Consider the following 22,904-nt stretch of genomic DNA (forward strand, 5'->3'; position numbering starts at 1 on the left):
ATTTCCTAAGCCCATAAAATTGGTCTGATATTAAAGGAGAAGGAGCAGCAGTATATCACAGTGGTTTAAGGGGAAGCTGGAAAAAATGCCCAGGCTCTGTAAGAGATCATGTACATGATTAATGCTGAGGCCAATGCCAACAGGAAAAGAGGGACTCCCACAGTCAGAGAGTGTGATTGTATTTACAGTACATTGGCTTTGATTAATGTGCACACTCAGAGAAGTAATGTGTGGAAGGCCAGGAAAGGCCTGTTTTCAAATGTTGGTGCCGAGTACAGATTTCCCATTATGTCCTGAGAGGGTATTGATGAATAATGACTTAAAGTCTTTTTTGGGGGAGAGGATGCTGTAGGGGTTACTTTCCCATGCACAAGAAAAGATATAAATGGATTTCCTTGTCAGTGCTCACTACCCTTATGAGTCCGGAGAGCCACCAGTGAGAAGTTTACTCCTTATTTCAGTTTCAATAACTAATTGTTTGCAAGAGGTATCTTAAGTGATTTTAAGTGTAATGTTCTTCCCAAATGACCCCTTTCAGTATGCAGTGGGTATAGTTTCTCAATGTCTTATGAAAACATGTTCCAGAGTTTTCAAAGCCTGTAGGTCCCAAAGAAAAAATGACAACATGAAAAACCTTCCCCGCCTACCCCAGAAAGGATGCCTTCCCTCCTCTCTCCCCAGGCTAGAGTCTGATGTGCTTTTAGTGGTTGTGAGTGTTTCCTGTATAGCCCTGGGAGGAAAGAAAGGCATGCTAAAATTAATGTGTAGAGTGTATGGGGAGAGGGGCTGAGGAGAGCAGCACCAAGCACATAAAGTATCTCTCCAGGTAACTCTGGTTTTCCCATATTTCCAAATTTCCCCAGGCCTCACTCTTTGATATGAATTGTAAGTAAAAGAACATACAGCTAGCAAACCATGAAGAACCAAGAGCCAGACACTTACTGGGACTTAGAATAATACAGATCATGTGAAAATAATAACAACAACCAAAAAACCAAAAAAGCAAAAAACTAGCAAGCTGGAGAAGCATCCACCAGAGAACTGTCATTTGTTCAGCTGATTTGATCTATATCCAGAAAAACCAGTAGCTTCCTCATAGGAGCCAAGTTGGACTACTTGACATTGACTCATGAGGACTGTGGTAAACTCAATAATGGCTTTCCAAGATGTCTACCTCCTAATCCCATGAATCCTGTGAACCTGTGAATGTCACCTTCTACGGCAAAAGAGACTTTTTTTTTAAGATTTATTTATTTACTTTAGAGAGAGGGGGAGAGAAAAAGTGTGGGAGGAGGGGCAGAGGAAGAGAGAGAGAGGGACTCAAGCAGACTCCATGGGAGCCCAATGAGGGGCTTGATCTCATGACCCTGAGATCAAGACCAAGATTTGGACACTTAATCAACTGTGCCACCCAGGCACCCCACAAAAGATACTGTAAATATGATTATATTAGGGAATTGGGAAAATCATCCTGTATTATTTGGGTGGGTTCAAAGTAATCAGAGGTCTTTACAAGACGGAGCAGGAGTCAGAAAGGAAAAGCCACTAATGTGATGACAGAGTTGCAATTATCATCATGTGCTTAGAAGATAGAGGAAGAAGCCATAAGCCAAGGGATTCAGCTAGAAACTAAAAAAGGCAAGGGAGTGGATTCTCCCTGAGAGCCTCCAGAACAAACCAGCCCAATGGACACCTTGACATTAGCCTCATGAAACTAACTTATTTTGGACTTCTGACCTCCAGAACTGTAAAATAATAAATTTCTGATGTCCTAAGACACCAATTTGGGATAATTTATTACAGTAGCAATAGGAAACTAATACAAGGAGTCTGTGTGAGAAAGGAGTAGCAAACCAACTGATACAAGATGTGACTGCAGTTGTGGAGATAGAGGGGGCAATGAGAATCAGCATCCATGCAACTACCAACTCTAGTTTTCCCTTTAGGTTGGCTCAAGAATGTCCTCACCTTTGTACGAGTAGATGAGAGCAGCAATGTTTCTCAGATGTCTATGATCTTTAGATCTTAAAGCAGTTTATTTGATTGGTGAAAAATGGGACTGAGGTCACTAGAAAAAGCTTCTACTTATACACAACGATTTTCACCAATTGTAGAATTCTCAAATGAACATTAATGGCTTCATTTTGGTTCTAGAAAAGTTCTGGTGGTTAATCCTGGACTCCTACCACTAGACTACATCTCTCTCTGAATCGAAAGTCAAAAGTCCAGTTGGGAGGGGCGCCTGGGTGGCACAGTGGTTAAGCGTCTGCCTTCGGCTCAGGGCGTGGTCCCGGCATTATGGGATCGAGCCCCACATCAGGCTCCTCTGCTGGGAGCCTGCTTCTTCCTCTCCCACTCCCCCTGCTTGTGTTCCCTCTCTCACTGGCTGTCTCTCTCTCTCTCTGTCAAATAAATAAAAATAAAAGTCTTAAAAAAAAAAAAAGTCCATTTGGGAGAGAAAAACAAAACTTTCTTTCTTTCTTTCTTTCTTTCTTTCTTTCTTTCTTTCTTTCTTTCTTTCTCTCTCTCTCTCTCTCTCTCTCTCTTTCTTTCTTTCTTTCTTTCTTTCTTTCTTTCTTTCTTTCTCCTTAGATGTATCTACTTTCAGTCCCAAATACGATGAGAGAGAGTGAGAGAGAGAGAGAGAGAGAAATGTCAAGTTGCTAATAAAAGAAATTTAATCAAAGGAGAGGTTATTTATTTCATAACTTTTGGGACTGGTCAGATAGACAGAATATGATACTTTAATAGAACCCCGCTCAGAAAAATGCCTAGAAATCTCTTGTTCTTGTGTACTTCCTTACAATGTATGAAACATTCCACTGAATCAGAGCTGTCCATCAGATTTCAGTGCTTCGAGATGAGTACTGACAGAAAACCTATGATGATACTTCCACCTGCATGATCTCTTTTTAACTGGCTCTGAAGGTAGTAATGATTTTTTTTTTGAAGGTAGTAATGACTTAAACTCCTTGCTTTTAAATTTAGACCAACCAATATTCATATACCTTGGAGGAAAGTTAAGGAACTTTGAGCTTTTAAGCTTCTGTTTCCTTATTTATAGGGCAAAGATAATAGATTCTTGGAACAGGTAATAGATTCTAGGAACATGTAGGCAGCATAACTTATGGTATGCACAATTACAGGAGTATCCATGTTATGATGGCTACTCTTAAATTTGTGGAGTGATGCACAACATTGGGTGTGAGAATTGAATGAGAAAATTGAGCATTTTAATTGTTTCTGGAACATAGTAAGCACACAAAAACGTCTATTATTTATGTATGCTTTCGGTATAAAATTATACAAAAAGTAGTGAAGTCTTCACACTTAGGAAGAACGGGAGAAGGTTATCTATCTGTGTTACTAAAAACAAAAATGAAAACATCTGGTTAGCTGGCATCTTCTTTGCCTACAAGTTAAAAACACACTTTGCTAAGGAGATGCTTCATTTTAATTCTACTTCTGCTTCTTCCAGGTATTTAGTGTTTGGGGTCCTTAAGGCTAGTTCATGAAATCCTTCTCTAAATGTTTTAGTCTGTTTAAGATTTGATACAATGCTAGCAAGTAGAGGGTAAATTAGGGAATTTGAGGGCCGAAGAACACAGAAAAGATTTATGTTGGCCAATTGAACATAATTTAAAAAATTAAAAAAATAAAAACACTAAAAAAAGTTTATGCCTCATATATACATATATATCAAGCCAAATATATATATATTTTTCCAGAAAACCAATTTTTAGGTTTAAAGAATGGTAGTCCTACTTCCTATACGCACACCCCATACACACACACACACACACACACACACCCCAATTACAACAGCAATAATTATATCAATAATAGCTAAAAGTGTTTTCCCACATTGATCCCCAAAAATATCTCTAAAATAAGCCCTATCCTTGTTTCATAAACAAATACAAGATTGAATATGAAAGATTATCATCACCATGCACACGGTAAAACTTAGATAATTTTTAACTTTAATAATAGACTATCTACAATGTGATCATTTCAAAGGCAGAGTATATGTCTCATAATTTCAGCTGTATTGGTGAAGAACCTTGGTTCTTTCCCAATTTTTCTCAAGTACTTGGTGACATCCAAAATACCCTTCACAGGAACACAGAATTTAGTTGCTAAAAACAAAATATGGGATTTTTAGCATCCCTAGGAATATGTACAGAGGAAATGCTGTAAAACCCTGTTTTCTTTTGTTCCTGTACCCAAATAGAATATATATCCCAGCCTTTTTTTGCAGCTACATGAGTCTATATTTCTGGATTCTGGAATATGGGTCTGAATGATGTATTCCAATTCTTATCCTGATCCTCAAAATCTCCTATGAGATTCTGATTTATTTCTCATGTCAGATGTGTGGAGGCAGCAGATAGAGTATAGTGCCGTGAAGCCTTAGCAAACAGGTTATCTTGCAGCTGGAAGACTGGTTCTTCATGGCTGTGTGTTGTATCACCCACCACCTCATAATCCACCTTGACTGTGATGGGGATAGGAATACATTTTATTGGGTTAAGCCACTAAGATATTTTGATGTTATGGCAGTTAGACTACTCTGAAGAATATGGAACAAGAGGAGCAGAAATGAAACAAAAATATGATTACAGTTCTCAGACAATCTTTTCCTTCTTTCATGGGGCAACACCTTTTTCTGACTTGAATCCCAAAGGTTCCTTACGATACTAATTGCTCAGGATGATCGTTAGCGGATTATTCACTTGCTGATTTTCCAAGGACTTAGTCCTCAAAATTTGAGAATAACACTTTACAAGAGAAAGGAACATCCGGAGGGAGAGAGTTGCCTAATTAAAATTTCGTGTTTGAATAGTAGAAGAACAGGGTGTCCTTGCTTGAGTCTGGTACCTCTCTTTATCTCATCGTTTTTGGTTGCTTTCATGATAATTACTTTTTTTTCTTTGTATCTAATTTCAGAATTACAAGTAAGAGAGTTCTGATTGTACTCTTGTGGAGCTAAATCTCTTATCTTGGGAGGTTTATACTACCAAAAAGATGTCACTAAATGTAAATCAACTCCTTATAAGGAATTAAAGAACAACCTTGAACAACAACAATGACTATGAACACACAGTGTATGAGTGTATATATTTTATAACCTTATGAAAGGATATTATAAACAAGGTTATACAGAGTTATATTGTCATCAGGTATAAGAAAGAACTTAACTGAATCAAATCTGTTCATATTGTTTGATTGTGAAATAAAAAAGGCAAGCAGAAATTTTTTATAAAATACCATTATTCATAAAGGGATGAAGAAAAGAAAAAAAAGTAACATTTGCCGAGCGTCTAATATGTGCCAGATATTGTGGAAAAGACATAATTTCATGAATCCTTACCATGTGGCAAGTATCACAATCAATTTAACGAAGAGAAAATAAGTTCAGACCAACTGTTATTTACCCAAGGCTACGTAGCTAATAAGTAGCAGAACTGGGATGCAGACAAAATGTATTTACTGAGTTCCTGTTCATTTCACTCTACTCAATAGAGTTGCAATAGTAACATCAAATTTGAGTGTTAGAATTAAATAAAATAACTCTGTCTAAAGCTAAGATTCTTAGATGAAAGTTCTTTGTCTTGTAATATAAATAAACATCCAAATGCAATCTCCTCTCTAGCACGGCTTATGTAATGGCTGAGTTTGAGTTTGGTGTTAAGAATCCAAGGAAAGCGGGAGAGGGAGGAAGGGTGCTGAGATGAGTAATAGAGAAAAGTAATAGTATCTCAGGAAAGAAACCCCAGGACTATAAGGTACTTTAAATGTCTATGTAATGTAGCACATTTTTATTTGGTTGGGACGAGGAGGTAGATTTAGGTTGTGTTTCTTGAGGCTATCGTGCATGAGGAAATCTCTGTTGGTGAACCTCTTAACCACCTAGCACCTAAATCTGACCCTCGTCTTTGCTCTCTATTGCATTCATGGCAACTGGCATCAATGTCTAAGGAGATCTTTTTAATATTTTTTCCTATATGTATTTTATTATATGTTATTGAGGTATAATTGACATATAACATTATATTAGTTTCAGGTGTCAAAAATGATTCCATATTTGTATAGTGAAATTATCATCACAATAAGTCTAGTTAACAATTAAAATTAATATTTTAATTTTATCTTACTGTGTTTTATTGGAAGAGGTATAAAATAGTTATTAAAGGCAGATTCTGTGGCCAGATTGCCTGAGGTCAAATTCCATCTCTAATAATTACTACCTGTGTAACTTAATAAAAGATCCTCACCTGTGAGATAATAATAATAATAATAATTCTAAATTCATAGTGTTATTATAATGATCAAATGAGTTTGTGTATGGAATGATTTCTAGCATATAGAAAATGCTAAATGTGTTGGCTACTATTATGGAACAAAATATGTAATATCATTGTATTCACCTACTAAATGAACCACAACATCATGGGACTTATTCTATATAAATATCAAAGGAGAAGAGGATTAAAGGGATGGTTTTTGGTCTTGAAAAGGAGCAAAATATTACGTTGTCAAAAATTTAGGGGCTACAAAGTACAAAATATATAACAAAGTTTTTTTGTTTTGTTTTTAATCAGTGGCAGAAAACATCAAATCATTTCATACATATTCTCTGTCTCTGAAAAGACAAGTCTATAAAACTGATACTTTCTCTTCTTAAACCAGATCCCTACTTAATTGAGTTGTTACTGATCAGCTGTATCATCTCATTGTTCGTGCTAATCAAAAGTGAAAGAAGGGAGGGGTGGATGCCAGAAGTAGGGGTGAGGCTGGGAATGGGTGTCAAGGTTGGGGCAGCATCACAAATGTCTGAAAGGTTTATGTCGCACCAATAAATTAAGTTTCAAAGGTCTCCCTTTCACTTGCCTAAAAAACTTTTCTGTGGGATCAACAGTGCTCGGCTATTGCAACCTTTGCCATTATACCTTCTAACCCATAGTTCAATGATTAGTTGGCAGACTCCCTACTCCGGAGCTAGATCTGCTCTCCTTTTGGAGGAAATAAATTATTATTGCAACCACTATTTATCAAAGGTTTCTGGCCTCCAGTTTCTTTAAAATATCTCTGAAGTTTATCCCATCCTCCTCTGGGTATCTTTCTCTGTCGGATCCAAACTCCATGATTTAAGACACAATTTGCTGACAGGGGATCCTGAGAACCCATTATGAAAATGAAGGCAGCAAACAACTTCTGAATGCGTTTCCCAATTTAAAAAGCCTTCATTACATAGCACATTTCAGGCTGGAATGTTAAAAATTTATCATAGTTTCAGTAATTGCAGCTCTCTCTGGAAGCTTGGCATGATATGGAATCATTTGTAAAATGTGTATTTTGTTTGGCACTCAGTAGGAAGCTTGCCAGGCAATACATTTAATTAGGAACATGAAGAAGAGAATAATTGTGGTCTGTCATAACGGATTACTTTTAAGTTCTACATGTGTTTAAGATATTGGTCTCATAGCAACGTATGAATTTAAAGCTAGAGGTAATTTCCCTTTCATCAGTCTAGGGTTTTTATATGGGGAAATATATTATTTCGAAGGCGAAGTGTGCATTAGCTGCATTCCTTAGATGTAACTTTTTGTCCATTGTTTAAGCTACAAGAGTGTTCCCTGCTCTCCCTAGAAACAACCTTAGGCCATTGTTTAAGACCTGGAAAATTGATACATTGCCTTTCAAGTGTAGACAGCTTTATTTAAGTTTAACTTTCTCTAGAGATGCATGGAAATAATGAAACACATTATCTTTCCTGAACATAACCATGTCCATAACTTCTAGTTCTGCCTGGTGCATTAAGTAAATTTGATAAGAGCGACTCAAACGTTGTCATAATTAATGCCAATTTTTTAAAAAATTACAAAGCAACCTGTGTCAGTAGATTCAAAGAGAAGTACGGTGATAAGCATATACTGAGGCCAGATTTTCATTGTGTTAAGCGCGCAGTTCCATTTTTTTCAGGAAAATTTGCTTGTAATGAATTTGAGAGGCATCACGAGAAAAATGCAACAAAAGGGCAATTTTGGCATACAGTAAACAAGCGCTTTGGTATTCAGGTTTCTAAGCATAGAATACTCTCATCATTTACCTTTGCATGAATCCTCGCTGTCTTTCCTTACTACCCAGGGATGGTCTCCTTAGTGAAGAGCGATTTTCCTCTATCAATAAATCTTATTTAGATTTCACATGAGGGCGTCTACTCTCAAGACCCGTCCAAGAGACAGAGAGTGTTTCACTCCCTTCTCTTCTAACTCCACTGTACTTTGGCCTCTCAGAATCTTCCTTTTCTCACACTGACCAGCTTAATCTTCCCTGGTGTCTCCCTCACTCTCTCTGCTCCCTTTGAAGCATCACAACACTTACTTTTGTGAGTGATTCCTTCCGGGTCCCATTTTGTGCTAGTGACAAGGAACAGAAACCAAATTAGAACAGTCAGCATGTTGACAGACAGAAAAGGGTAAGTAATTGGACATAGGGAAAGGAGTGCTTGGGGTGTATGGAGGTTCCAGTCCTTCAGGTAATCAGTTATTTTTGAGGAAAAGAGAAGATAGAAAAAATATCTCCTCATGTGATCTCACTCCAAAAGTGTATGAAGTGCACTTCTTTCTTCTTACCTACTTTGCAAAACCCATAAATGAACCCAACTTTTATTCCATGGCATTTGGAACCAAAATTATTTTAAAGTAACAACCACAACAATAACAACTTGTATTATTGAATACTTATTTTCTTTAAAGCCATGTTCTGAACACTTTTTAGGCATTAGCTCATGTAATCCTTAGAATGACCCCATGTGGTATGTGCTCCTATTACCACCAAGGAAACTGGGCACAGGGTGGCTGTTTATCTTGCTCAGTTTATACAAAACAGTGAGAAGTAGTGGTCTGTTTTTGGAAACAAGTCCAAGATAGTGTGACTCCAGATTCACACTCAGTGTTACTACAATTAATTGTGGAGAAGATACAATGTGGCAAAAACAATATGCAATTAGCTGAAAGACTGTTGAAGAAAGGATTACAGGTGTGCCTGGGTGGCTCAGTCGCTTTCGCTTCCGCCTTCAGGTCAGGTCATGATCTCAGGGTCCTAGGATTGAGACCTGTGTCAGGCTCCCTGCTCAGCGGACAGTCTGCTTCTCCCTTTCTCTCTCCCTCTGCCTCTACCCCTACTTGTGCTTTTTTTTCTCTCTCTCTCAAATAAGTAAAATCTTAAAAAAAAAAAAAAAAATTAGAAAGAGAAAGATTAAAAAGTAGACCTGGTGATGAAAAAGAAAGGGAAATATATGTATGTATATGTATGTAAATATACATATACATATATACATACATATACATATATAATGTTTCTTCTTAGAATTAGGAAAATACCTTTGCTTTGAGATATCTACTATTAAAAATACCGGGAAATGAGGATCAAATGGACTCCATCTTCTTGGAAATATTTCCTGAATCTCAACACAATGGGACTTCTTTTGTTTTTCATTTTTCATTTAATATTGGTGTCTAATTGGTGCCTCTCCAAAACTGAAGTATGTAAAGCGAATGGCCAGTACTGTGGGGTGCAGATCTCGTGTGTGTGTCTGCGTATGCGTGTGCATTTGTATCTTAGCATAAGCCACTTCAACTGACATGTATTCTTTTACTTTAAGGGGCAAAGGACCGCTAAAGCATACAACTGACGTGATCTATGCAGCTAAAATGATATCAGAATCAGGATCAAGGATGGATGTCCTTGCTCGACAGATTGCTAACCAGGTGAGTTCTCTACAAATGGACATGATGAAAATCTGTGCTAATTGCCCTCTGCCATCCAATGCTGATTGTAAAACAAAGTTGGATTTGTATGTTATTGGATTGCTTTTTCCTAAATTATTATTTAAAAATCTTATGGCATAATTTATACACAAGTAGTGGGCGATTCATTCTAAGGAAGCTCAATTATTTCTTAGGGCATTATTATTATTATTATTATTATTATTATTTAGTGCTTTATTATTCCTTAGATTTTTGAGCTTCAAAGATATATTAAAATTATTTAAAATACCAACTTTTTGAGTTTCAAATATACTCAAATTACTTTCATGGGCTCTAAGACTCAATGTTAGTATTTTATTTTCTTAATACCTTAGATTTCTTATTTTTGCTCTTCAGAAATCAATATCTTCCAAAATTCTATTATGTTAGGTTTTTAGTGTTAACATTATATTCTGGCATTCTATGTAAAATTCTAAGACAAATAATAATAATAGGATACTTAAGTGAAGATATAAAATGTGGAAAGCATATATTCTTTATGGAGACAAATGCTACAGTTTCTAAGCACTTGGCTTCCTTCCTTTTTTTTTCTTTGTTTTATTTTTTTAACATTTTTAATTGAAGTATGGTTGACATCCAATATTATATTCATTTCAGGTGTACAACAGAGTGATTCAACAATTATATACATTACAAAATCCTTGCACTATAAGTATAGTTGCCATCTGTCACCATACAAGGTTATTACAGTATTATTGACTATATTCCCTATGCTGTAATTCTCATCCCTGTGACTTATTTATTTTATAACTGGAAGTTTGTACCTCTTAGCTCCCTCCCCCCCTTCCCTGTGGCAACCAACAGTTTGTACTCTTTTTTGTTTTGTTTCTTAATATTAAATTATTTTAAAATTTTATTTTATTTTTTATCTTTTAATTGAAGTATAATTAAGATACAGGATTATATCAGTTTCAGGTGTACAATAAAATTGTTCAACAATTCTATACATTACTCATATTTTTCAAATTTCTCCCATGTCTCTTAAAATTTTCTGAGCAGCAGCTACATTATTAATTACCTTTCGCCCAAATTTAATTGAAAAATCTGTCAATTTCTTTAGTTAATGGATTGAAAAATTCACTTAATGTTTCAAACTGAGATATAGTATTGTAGGTTTTATATTATTCACCTTCATAATATATATTTATTTCCCTTTGGGGAAAAAAAAGCACTTTTCTTTTTGACTTTGCAACTATTCCACATTATTTCTTGCTTATATACTTTGAGGGAAACTTTATTGGGCTGCTTCTTATTACGTACTCTTTTTATTCTCTGTTTTTTGAAATATGATCAACTTTAAAGTGTATTATTAGATATTTCTAGATATAGGGGAAAAGAAACAAGGATACTAACAAACATTTTTAAACACTTCTTGAATATACATATGTGTATTCTTAGTATCTTGCTACTTTAAGCATTATAAGCATTTTATTAATCTTTTTAGTATTTAGTATTTCCAGTTAAAGACAAACTCTATCCTAATATAATGAATAAATATATGAATAAATGATTGAAACACAAATCCACCCATGGTTTTCTGTATTTTAGAATTTTATTGCATTTACTTTTATGAGAGACAGCAAATAATAATAGAGTAAGTGAAACCATACCGCATTAGGCAGATTTATGTGTACTGATAACTTTTTAAATATTTAATGCATCCTGTCAGTGTGCTTCTGTTTCTTTTACAATGCACAGTTTTCAAAGTTCAAAAAATTGTGTCACTTGGAAGTTTTTTTTTCTTATATTGACCTTTTTTAATGGCATCAGATTCACCTTGCTACAGGTACTTTTATAATGTAGCTTTATTACATTATACTGTTGTTTTTAGCTTGATCCAAATCACATGGAAGAAAGTAAAAGTATTGTCTTGCTTCCATATAGCTTTTACATCTTAAAAGAAGATTAAAGAAACAGTCACTGAATAATGAAAACTTACAGATGACCCTCTTTGGCTTTTTCCACTTCATATAGGAGAGTAGTTTCAAATGAATTACTTTTGTTCTGAATAGATAGGGTTCTGGAGAATCAAAAATGAGAATTATGAAACTGACTCTTATTATAAAGATCATCTGGGGAGATTATCTATGACTGTGCTTCTGATATTGTTTGATAGATTAACAAAAAGAATTTAGACAGCAAATAATATCTAAAATTTATTGTGGGATACAAATGAATAATATAAGCAAGGCAAGTTTCAGGGTCGATGTGTATTATGGAAATTATCTGCTGGAACATTGGCTGTTTCCTATTTTGAACAACCTAATTAGTTCAAAAAAAATTTTTACCAATTTTTATGATTCTTTCTCGTCTATTTACTACTAGAGTGTCAGAAGATCAAACATCAATCAATTTTCAATTCCACCCAACATGGACTTATGATATCTATATCTATATATAATGTTAAATGAATTTAGTTTCATTCTCTAACATTTCAGAGTTCATATGCAGAGAGAATGAAATGAAATTATATTAATTGAGGCTTCTAATTCTATCTACTTGGACTTTCTTTTTCCTTTTTTTTTTCTTTCTTTTTTTTTTTCCATCCTTCTTCCCTGTCTTGCGTCCTCGAACATATGTTTATTGTGTATAATCAAATACAATTTACTACTCTGGCTTTACCCCATCTAGCTGCTTTAACATCCAGAACTCTAATATGATCTCACTTTCCCGATCAGCCAACATCTTTTGGGCTTTAGAAGTATCTTGACATGTTGCGGTAGGTCATATATGCCATTCAAGACGTATTGCTTAAGTTCTGTAGAACTCTGGTACAAAGTCTGTCTCTATTAGGCAGTATATTCCTAAAGGACAGGATGTTGTTAGCTATCACAATTCTTAAACATTTTACCCATGAATAAAGAGAATGACAAGTTGGAGGAGTACTCTTCTTACAAATCACAAATTTCAGCCTCTTAGTACACATCTCTTTCTGTTCCTCAACTCTACACTGTAATTCATTATATTAAGCAGATACTCTAAATTAGTTGAATTGAATAACACCTCACAAGGTAGGAAGAATAGATCTCAATTAATTAGAGAAGCTGTATATCCCAAATAGGAAAGAGATGAATGGGAACCGAAATAAAATGAATATCTGCTAAAGTGTTTTGCACAAGAAGAGGACAATACTAGACTTTCTTACTCCTTCACTGTAATTTTGGCAAAGCAAAGATATCCACAGTATCTGCTGGGTACTCCCACCTAATCATAACTGAACACAATTAAAATAAAATTTTGGTGTTAAATATAATGAAAGCCAATGATAACTCGAGATAGGATGGCATTTAGAAAAACAAGATAAAGGATCACAAGCCAAATGGTACACAAGGCATTTAACTATGAACACAATACTGACAAATGTGATTTATACTGATATTTAACAGAATGTTGTCAGTGGCTATCCTCATTTGAATTGTTTCCCTGCTGATGTTATGAGAGTCAAAATGTACTCTAATAAAAGTATGCAAAAGAGAAACCTCTGAAGCATTTATTATATCATTCTAACATGTCCCTTAAGAATATAATTTCTAGATGCATCTGGTGACATTTGTATTTTGATGCTTTTATCTACCTGAAATTTATTTTGAGCAAAGATATAGATACTTAGATTTGTTCTTCAGATTAATAAACTTTATAAAAATAAATGCATAGCAGTTTTTCAGGAATTAAATAGGAATAGATAGATACTAAAGTATATTATCTGTTTGTATGTTTTTTTGAAGTATAATTGGCACACAATGTTATATTATTTTCAGATGTACAACTGGTGATTTGACAACTCTATTTGTTATGCTGTGCTCACTACAAGTATAGCTCCCATCTGTCACCATACAATGCTATTACAATACCATTCACTATATTCCCTATGCTCTGCCTTTGTTTCCCTTTTATTCCATCACTGGAAGCTAGTATCTCCCACTCCCTTTCACTCATTTTGCCCATCCCCCACCTCCCTTCCCTCTGGCAGCCCTCAGTTTGATCTCTGTGTTTATGGGACAATTTCTACTTTTGTTTGTTTGGTTGGTTGGTTGGTTTTTTCGATTCCACATATAAGGGCAATCATATGGTATTTGTCTTTCTCTGTCTGACTTATTTCACTTAGCGTAATACCCTTTAGGTCTATCTATGTTGTTGCAAATGCCAAGCGCTCATTCTTTTTTATGGCTGAGTAATAGAAACCTCAGTTTGCTAAAGAGCAGCAGTGATTGGGCATAGCAAAGAGGAAGAAATGTCCCAAGTGTGCTGAGATTTAAGGGGTAGAATCATCCCAAATTAGTGACTGACTAAATTTAACAGATGAGAGAGAGAAAAAACATTCCTCATTGAGATGGTTAATAGAGGTGGGGGGAATAGGCTTTATAGTAGGCAAAGTGGGTTATGAGATAGTTGAAGAGTATGTGTGTTGAGTTTGATATGATGAGACAAATAATGGACTGGGCAAATCCACATGTATCTTCTGAAAACAGGGCTGGAAAGATTTAGTTATTTGTATTTTGTGATAGTTGCAGCCGTAACAGTGTGTACTATTGTCCAAGAAGAGGGTGAGAATCAGAAGATGCCCAAAAACAAAAACTGAGAAGGTCAATGAGGCAGCATTGAAAAATTTTTAGAATTCATGGTAATGAACAGGAAGAGAGATGGAATTATAAGGTAGAGGGAGGGTTTTTGTTCTGAGGGACATCATGTTGAAAGATTAAAGAATAGAAAAAGGAGACATGAAAGCTGCAGAAAAAGTTGGGATCGGTGGTAATCTATGATCCCAAGGAAGATGAAATGAGACAGTCTCTGAGCTGGAGGAGAAGTGGAGAAATGAACCTTGAGGGAAAGGAAAGGTCACCGACTCAAGCCCTTTGCTATCACTGATTGCTTGAAATTTCTGTTCTAGAAATTCACAATGACACCTAATACTTTTTATTAACAAACTTTGCCAGCATAGCAGAATTTAAACTGCTGTGTATAATTGCAAAGTCATTTTAAATGTGTCTTAAATAAAGTTTATACTCCGCTATGGACAAAAAAAATTGCAAAGCTTATGGAATGAAGATCTTTAAAAATATTCACATTGCTAATTCACTCTTAAAATTCAGACTGAAAGGTAATAAATGTTTTTTTTACTTTTGCTCTCATTATGAAATAATGTATTCTGTGTTGTACCAAGCATCTTGATAGAAGAGTGAAGGCTGGTTTAATGTGAGAAAACCACCTAGGCTGACATGTCATCTGCTTTCCTGTAGTGAGTGTCTGGTGGTTTAAAAACTTAAAAAAAAAAAAAATCTGTACATTAAAACGCTAACCAGATGTCCTGGTCAACATCTCTATCTTAATAAACTGGGAAATAATAACCAATGTGTGTTACAATATTCTACCACTTGATTTGGCTAAAAGTCCCTAGCAATGTTCTTTTAAAAGTTTTTCTTTTTTTTTTTTTAGGATTTATTTATTTATTTATGGAACATAAGAAATAGGAAGATCGGTAGGAGAAGGAAGGGAAGAATGAAGGGGGGTAAACAGAAGGGGGAATGAACCATGAGAGACTGTGGACTCTGGGAAACAAACTGAGGGCTTCAGACAGGAGGGGGGTGGGGGATTGGGATAGGCCGGTGATGGGTATTAAGGAGGGCACATATTGCATGGTGCACTGGGTGTTATACGCAAGTAATGAATCATGGAACATTGCATCAAAAACTGGGGATGTACTGTATGGTGACTAATATAACAAAATAAAAATTACAAAAAAAAAGATTTATTTATTTATTTATTTGAGAGAGAGAGAGAGTGTAGGAGAGCAAGAGGAGGGGCAGAGGCAGAAGGAGAGACTCTCAAGCCGACTCACCACTGAGCACAGCTACACAGGGCTTGATCCCAGGACCCTGAGATCATGACCTAAGCCAAAAATTAAGAGTTGGACGCTTAACCCACTGAGCCACCCAGGCACCCCAAAAGTTATTTTTATGCAAATTTTATTGGGGAAAAAAGTCAAGGGCATGAATGTTCTAAAATTTAGGGTCCAAACTTTTTCTGTCACCCTTTTATAAAAATATAAAACGTATGGGGCACCTGGGTGGCTGAGTCGTTAAGCGTCTGCCTTCGGCTCAGGGCGTGATCCCTGGATCCTGGGACCAAGCCCCGCATCAGGCTCCTCCACTGGGAGCCTACTTCTTCCTCTCTCACTCCCCTCCTTGTGTTCCCTCTCTCGCTGGCTGTCTCTCTCTCTGTCAAAGAAATAAATAAAATCTTTAAAAAAATATATATATATATAAAAGGTTGGGAGAACATATTTGATTTTGCAAGGGGGGCTTCACAAATAATAGAAGAGGATTCTTAAAGTGGTAATGATTCATTCTCCTGAATCTATTAGGCAGCCAAAATCGACTCAGAACGGCTTTCTAAATGTCAATAGGCAAGAAGGCTTTAATAAATTTTATAGTGTGGAATTTACCAATTAGCATGTTTTCTACTTCACCTATAAAACTGACTATGGTCTTTAGGTGTAACAAAGAATTCTCATCAATTCTGAAAATAAAGGGTGAATCTGGGCCAAAGAACTTTTAATTTCAAAAGTTGAATTTCAAATTTTATACTTATTTGACTTATTGTTTCCTTAACAGAATTGGATAATTTTAGTATGGCATTGAAGAATCTCCTGAGAGAAACTATATGTTTTTCTTAACCTTGGGTAATTGCCACTTTGGTTATTGGTGAAGAATCTAATTATTAGGGGTGCCTGGGTGGCTCAGTTGGTTAAGTTTCCGACTCTTGATTTTGGCTCAGTTTGTGATCTCAGGGTGGTGGGATTGAGCTCTGCCTCAGGCTCTGTGCTCAGCAGGGAGTCTGCTTGAGGTTCTCTCTCCCTCTCCCTCTGCCCCCTCCCTCCCCTGCCCCCACCAGCTCACACGCTCACTCTCTGTCTCTCTCTTGAATAAATAAATAAATCTTTAAGAACCTAATTATTACTTTACAAGTTCAATTTTACCATAAATGTGTAGTGCTGGTATTTAAGGAACAAATCCACACTATTCCTACTTAAAATTTACAAATAAGAGTGTCAATTTATTGTTTATTATATAAAACTGGCAGGAAGACTGATTTTGTTCCTAGACTGTGAAGGTAGGGATGTGTAGCCAGATCCTTTGAGTTTGAACACCAGCTCTACCATTTATTAATTGGATGAGTCAGTTAACTTCTCTGTTGTTTCAGTTTCTTCCTTTGCTAAATAATGGTAGGACCTACCTCCTGGACTTGGTGATTAGTAAAAGAGTTAATATAGGTAATGCAGCTAGAAGAGTATATGACAGATAAAACACTATCTGTGTCAGGGATTATCATTGAGTCCATCCATAGAACAAAGAATAGCTATGACCATTACTCAGCAAGGACAAAGAAAATGGCATTTTGAATAAATATTCTATAGAAGACATCATTGTACAGTGAATGAAACAGAGAAAAGTAAATTCAAATCTCTAGACAAATCATATACTTTATCTAGACTCAGTTTGCAAATGTGTAAAATAACAATATAAACCCAAGTAAAATGGCATGGTAGAATACTAATTTAGAATTATTCACACAAAGGACATGCACAGTGCCTGGCCCATAGGAAGTACTTAGTAACGATCAACTTCCTGTCATGACAAAACAATGAGATGCCTTACGTTTCATCATTATAAGTAATTCTAAATAACTAGTTTTCGGTCTTTGAAAAAATCTAAGTACTCTACTTCAGAACAGTGCTGGAGACAGTGTTCCCATGAAGTCTCTGTTCCCATGAATTCTCTATTCCCATGAATTCTCTATTTCCATGAAACTCCGCGGCTCACGGTATTCTGTGATTTCGAAAAACACTCATCAAATTCTCTTAAGGTAGTGATTTAAAATAAAATAGATTTAAAAGCAAATAGATATGGGTTCAGAATCTGGCTCTAACATACGCTCTTCAATCCTGAAGAAATTATTATGCTTTCAAAATTTCTGTTTCTCATCTATAAATTAGGGGAAATCCTTTCCTTTTTTCCTCTTCCTCCTTCTTCCTCTCTTCCTCTGTTTCTTTCTCTTTCTCTTTCTTTTCTTCCTTCTCCTTCTTCTTAGTTACAGTTTAATCCTCTTGAGATTTGGGGGATTACCCTTACTTCCTTGTTTAAAATTTGAGAAACATCCTCAATGTCAAGGCCTCACTATCTTCTTGGCTGATTGTCTGTCTGACTGGTTACATGTACCTGTCTATTCATTTATACATCCAGGCTCTGATAGTATTTCTGCAGAATTAATTTCTTTGCTACCTTTTCTGATTAACTTTGACTCAGGGGTAGTATGTTCTCATCTTGTCTACACATTCTATAGCTATGTAGACTAGTCTATTTAGCAAACATGAGAGAGAATAAGATTCTCAGGAATTTTCCAATAACACTCCAATTTATGAATTACTAGGTAACAGAAGAAAGAAATAGAATGTTTTTTGGTCTTTCATCATGCTTTCCTTTTTTTTTTTTTTTTTTAGATTTATTTGTTGATTTTAGTGGGGGAGGGGCAGAGGGAGAGGGAGAATCTTCAGTAGACTTCCTGCTGAACAAGGAGCTGGACATGGGGCTCAGTCTCAGCACCCCGAGATCATGACCTGAGCTGAAATCAGGAGTTCAGATGTTTAACCAGCTGAGCCACCCAGGCGCCCCAGTCTGTCACTGCCTTCTCGATTTACATTTAGAATTAAAGCTTTTTTGACAACAACATTTTTATAATTATGGAAATTATATGTATCTATTTTAAGAAATGTAAAATAGGAAGAAAATGAAAATTACTGATTGTATCATGCTTCTTTCGTATATTTCCCAGTATGTTGTAAACACAAACACAACCACATATTGTTTAGCAATTTGATTAAGATAGCATGAAAGTTTCAAATACTGTTTTTTCCACTTTCTAAAACTATTTTCCCACCTCCTTTGAACATATTTTCTTGAGACTAATATCACATTATCTAGATATGCATTCTAACTTAATCTTTCCACTATTTTTGGACATTTAAGTTATTTTCAAATATTGCTATTATAAATAATGCTGTAATTAATATCTTTGCATATAAATTATTGTCCATATTTTCACATCCTTATGAAAATATATTTAAAGTGCAAGTAAGTTATCAGGGATTAAAAAAAAACTCTATTACAATTGCATAGAAGAAAAACACAGTTAACCCTAACCACAGATACTTACCGTGTTATGTTGAAGCTCAGAGCTGTTCTCCAAGAAGTTCCTTGCAGATGACATTATAGTGTAGGAGACTATTTTTGGTAAAGAAGTTTACTACATCTCTAAAACATGTATGTTGTTATTTCTCGTCTCCATGTAGATCCATGGCTGTTATCTAAGGTGCAAATGATTTATTTTGTCTGTAATAGCTAAGGATGTGTAATGCTGAAAGTAATAGAAGATAATGTATGATTTGTTGCTGATGTTTTTTTATGCCCAGATAAATAAGAAAGAGCAGACAATGCAGATCTATGAGTCCCAAGAAATACTCTAATAGCAACTCTAAGTGAAGGAAATAATGGCATTTAAAATATTTATTTAGATTTACCTAAAAATGCAATCTGAAGATTTCTAACCTTTTCATAAATTAAAGGCAATTATTTTATATACCCTTTCATGTCTGAAAATTCCTTTACTATTTCTATCATCTATACTGAAGTAATTAAGGTTGAAACATGAATAAACTCTTTGAATTGTGGAGGCAGGCATATCAGAATCTATGTGGGCTTGGGCCGAGAAATGGGGCTTCGTGACAATAAAGTTGCTCCCTTTTAAGGTACCTCCAATGTTAGTGTTAAAGCACTCTGATCTACTTATTAGTTATTTTGCTATTTTCACTTTTATCTTTTAGTGTCCAGATCCATCATGCAAACAAGATTTGTTGGCCTATCTGGAACAGATTAAATTTTACTCTCACCAACTGAAAATCTGTAGTCAAGTTAAAGCTGAGATCCAGAACCTGGGAGGAGAGCTCATCATGTCTGCTGTGAGTACTGCCCACCATTTATATCATCACATGTAGAAGATGCTTGAAACAAAGCAGTGACACCCCTCTTCACCTCACCAAATCTTTTAGGTCCATGTAGGTTAGAATAAACTCAACTGGAGTGTATTAAATTGCATGAAATTAAATTAGCAAGGAATCGAGCTAAAGAAATGCTATGTCAGTAAAACTTGTCTTTATTTATGCCACAGATTTTAGAATGAATCAGGATTTGCAAGCCACTTGGATAAGAAATATAGATATTAATTTAGAGCATGGTTTTCTGACTTCAGAAGGGGGACATGTGGAACTCTGAATTGAATCCTATAATTTTTATAAAATAAATGCATATGGATTTGCAAATCAATGAAAAAAATGCCTTTATTACTAGTAATTGATATTCATTTTCCCATTATCCTTTTCTATAACATAGAAATTCAGGCCTTGAAAAGTGTTATTTCTATATGTAATTGTAGAAGTGGAGTATGATAGAACATAGATGGTCTGGAAAAACTTTCATAAATCCTTTGGTGACCCTGAGTTTCAAACCACTATAAAATGATCATGATAGAAATAATGTCTAGCTTTTCTACTCATCTTTTAATAACAGTAGATCATTCCTCTAGAGCGGGTATAGTAATAAAATAATATTTGATATCTATATTGGATTCAGTTATCAGTGACTTTGAGAAGGACATGGACCAAGATTATAAATTTAAGTTAAAGTGAAACATCATGAACATTCTAGGAACTTATATTCATGAGGACAAATGATAACAGCATACTTATAAATTTGTAATTTCTAGGACTTCTATAGCCTGACATTGGACTTTCCGTCAGTGAACTAACATGCTTTAAAAGAACGTGATTGCAAAAACAAAAGCAGAAGGTTACTTACCATCAAGAGTAGAAGGCCAGGACCTAATTCTATTGACAGTCTAGCTCTTGTCTGTATTTTATTTTGTTTGATCCTCACAATAGCATGCCAGAGAGATTGTTTATTTGCTTATTTTATTTTCATTAATATTGGAAAAAAATGACATTCAAAGAAGTTGAAAAATTCCCCAATGTCATAATGGTAAATTTCAGAACTGGGGTTTACCTTCAGAGGCTTATGTCTTTGCTATTCACGTGGACAAACTTGAATCTATGATGAAACTGAAGAGCACTGGTCGAAAGTAAATAATGTGGAAATGATGTGTAATAAGTATTAGAGATAAAAGATATTTTGCTTCCTTGACATTAAAATTCTGCAAAAACATGAAACACAAACCAACACAAACTGTGCAATATTGGTGCCCTGGCACTTTAAAAAAAATGCATTTTATGTAGTCACGAGCTTTATACACAGAAATCTGCGTGGGTGTATGAATACATACATGCATATAAATGGGTATATGCACACAGCCTGTGTATACATTTATACACACTTTGAAATAGTGTATCCTGACTTTGAATTATTAGAATTCAGTCTTCATTTTCTCATTTAACATTATACTACTTTAAAATATGTAAAAGATTATTTATTTGTAGACCTAAGTCTGTCTTCTGTTTACATTTGTCTATTTCACACAGTCACACATTCACTATCATTCATAAAGCTTAAATCCATATGAATTTTATTTTCCCATTATTTACTACTTTTGCAAGTTGTTGAAGCTAAACTTTCACAAAAAATATTATGTTTAAATATGTTACTGTTAATTGTTCTTCCAAAATATAATTTCCTCCAGATGTACAAATTTGTATTTCCTGTTTGGTATGATGATTCAAATTCATGAATTTACCCATATTTTCAGATAGATTAGGCACAAGTTTATAAGCCATGATTTACAATTTAAAAGCTGAGTCATTATATAAAATAAGGAATAGCACTGCAAATCCAAAACTATTTTGTCATCATTTTCCCCACAATTTCCCTTTAGAAAAGATAAATCTGAATAAAGGGAACATTTCATGCCCCCTTTTATATACCTTACAGCCATCTGCTTGCAGGTAGATCCTGAAAAGCTTTTTAAATACATTCATTTACATGTGCCAAAGAACTCTTGCTTTAATCTCTCAGTGACCCTGAGTCCTTGTCTTCTCATCTTTCCTTTTTAAATTGAGAAGAAGCTCTAATCTAAGTCATCCGTTTTCTCTGAGGTCTTTTGAAAAGTAACAAGCCTGATTCTAAAGCGGGGCAACTCATTAAAAATTGCAGAAATGTGTTATTCAAAACTATAGATTATCCAAAGCTCACTAAGTAAAGTTTGCATTTCAAAATCGGGTTCATGAAACATTACTTGTGGAAAATATATTTGATTAAAAAGAAGTAGGGAGAGTGCTTTCTGTGTCTGGGGTGTTAGGGTTTAGGAAAAGATGAATTCATAGCATAAAAGAATTTGAAGATCATTCTCATAACAGAGCATTTAATTAAAATTACTTTCTAGTCATTCTTATGTCTGTCTGCGAGCTCTTGTTCTGAAGTAACATGTTTTATTTAGAAGGAAGCTGAAGTGTAGTTAGCCCAAAACCGCAACTGTTTTGAGCATCGCTGGGTCATGTGTTACAGAGCATCTGGGGATGCAAAGATGAATACAGGATGTCTCCTTTGAGATGATCGAGTACGTGTAAAATTAATACATAAAATATATGCAAATATTCACAAATGACTCTAAAACAATGTAATCACCTGTGTCGTAGTGGTATGCACAAAAGCATAGTAAGAGGTAAGGGGGTAATTAACTGCACTGATGTGGCAGGTGGGCAGGAGAAAGCTCCATGACTGATCTGACTCTAATTTAGGCCTCGATTAATAAGTAAAAAACAAATGTATACTCATGACGAAGGAGAGGAAAAGGATTCAAGGAAGATGGCACAACTGAAATAAAGCAATAGAAATGGGGAAAGAGAAGGAATTTCAAGGAAATAGCAAGCAGTCAGATGTGATTGGAAATAATTGTCCTTGGTACTGTTGGTGTACTGTTGGATTGGGGGAGGGAGAAGAGAAGGGAAGAGAAGCTGCCAAGAAATAGGGGCTGTTTAGAAAGGGTCATTTGTGGGGCACCTGGGTGGCA

At 35.2% G+C, this 22,904-nt stretch overlaps 1 protein-coding gene across 9 annotated transcripts in view; it reads left to right on the forward strand.

Moving 5' to 3' along the window:
• The window catches only part of CTNNA3 (catenin alpha 3), a 1,640,794-nt gene that overhangs the window by 1,553,330 nt on the left and 64,560 nt on the right, over positions 1-22,904 (forward strand). For all 9 annotated transcript variants that reach the window (XM_026504310.4, XM_048218672.2, XM_048218673.2 and 6 more), the window contains 2 exons: positions 9,671-9,776; positions 19,714-19,848. In XM_026504310.4, the coding sequence (XP_026360095.1) occupies positions 9,671-9,776; positions 19,714-19,848 (241 nt within the window). The remainder of the gene's footprint in view (positions 1-9,670; positions 9,777-19,713; positions 19,849-22,904) is intronic.

This window comes from Ursus arctos, unplaced genomic scaffold, assembly GCF_023065955.2.
Source record: "Ursus arctos isolate Adak ecotype North America unplaced genomic scaffold, UrsArc2.0 scaffold_7, whole genome shotgun sequence".
Classification (NCBI taxonomy): domain Eukaryota; kingdom Metazoa; phylum Chordata; class Mammalia; order Carnivora; family Ursidae; genus Ursus; species Ursus arctos.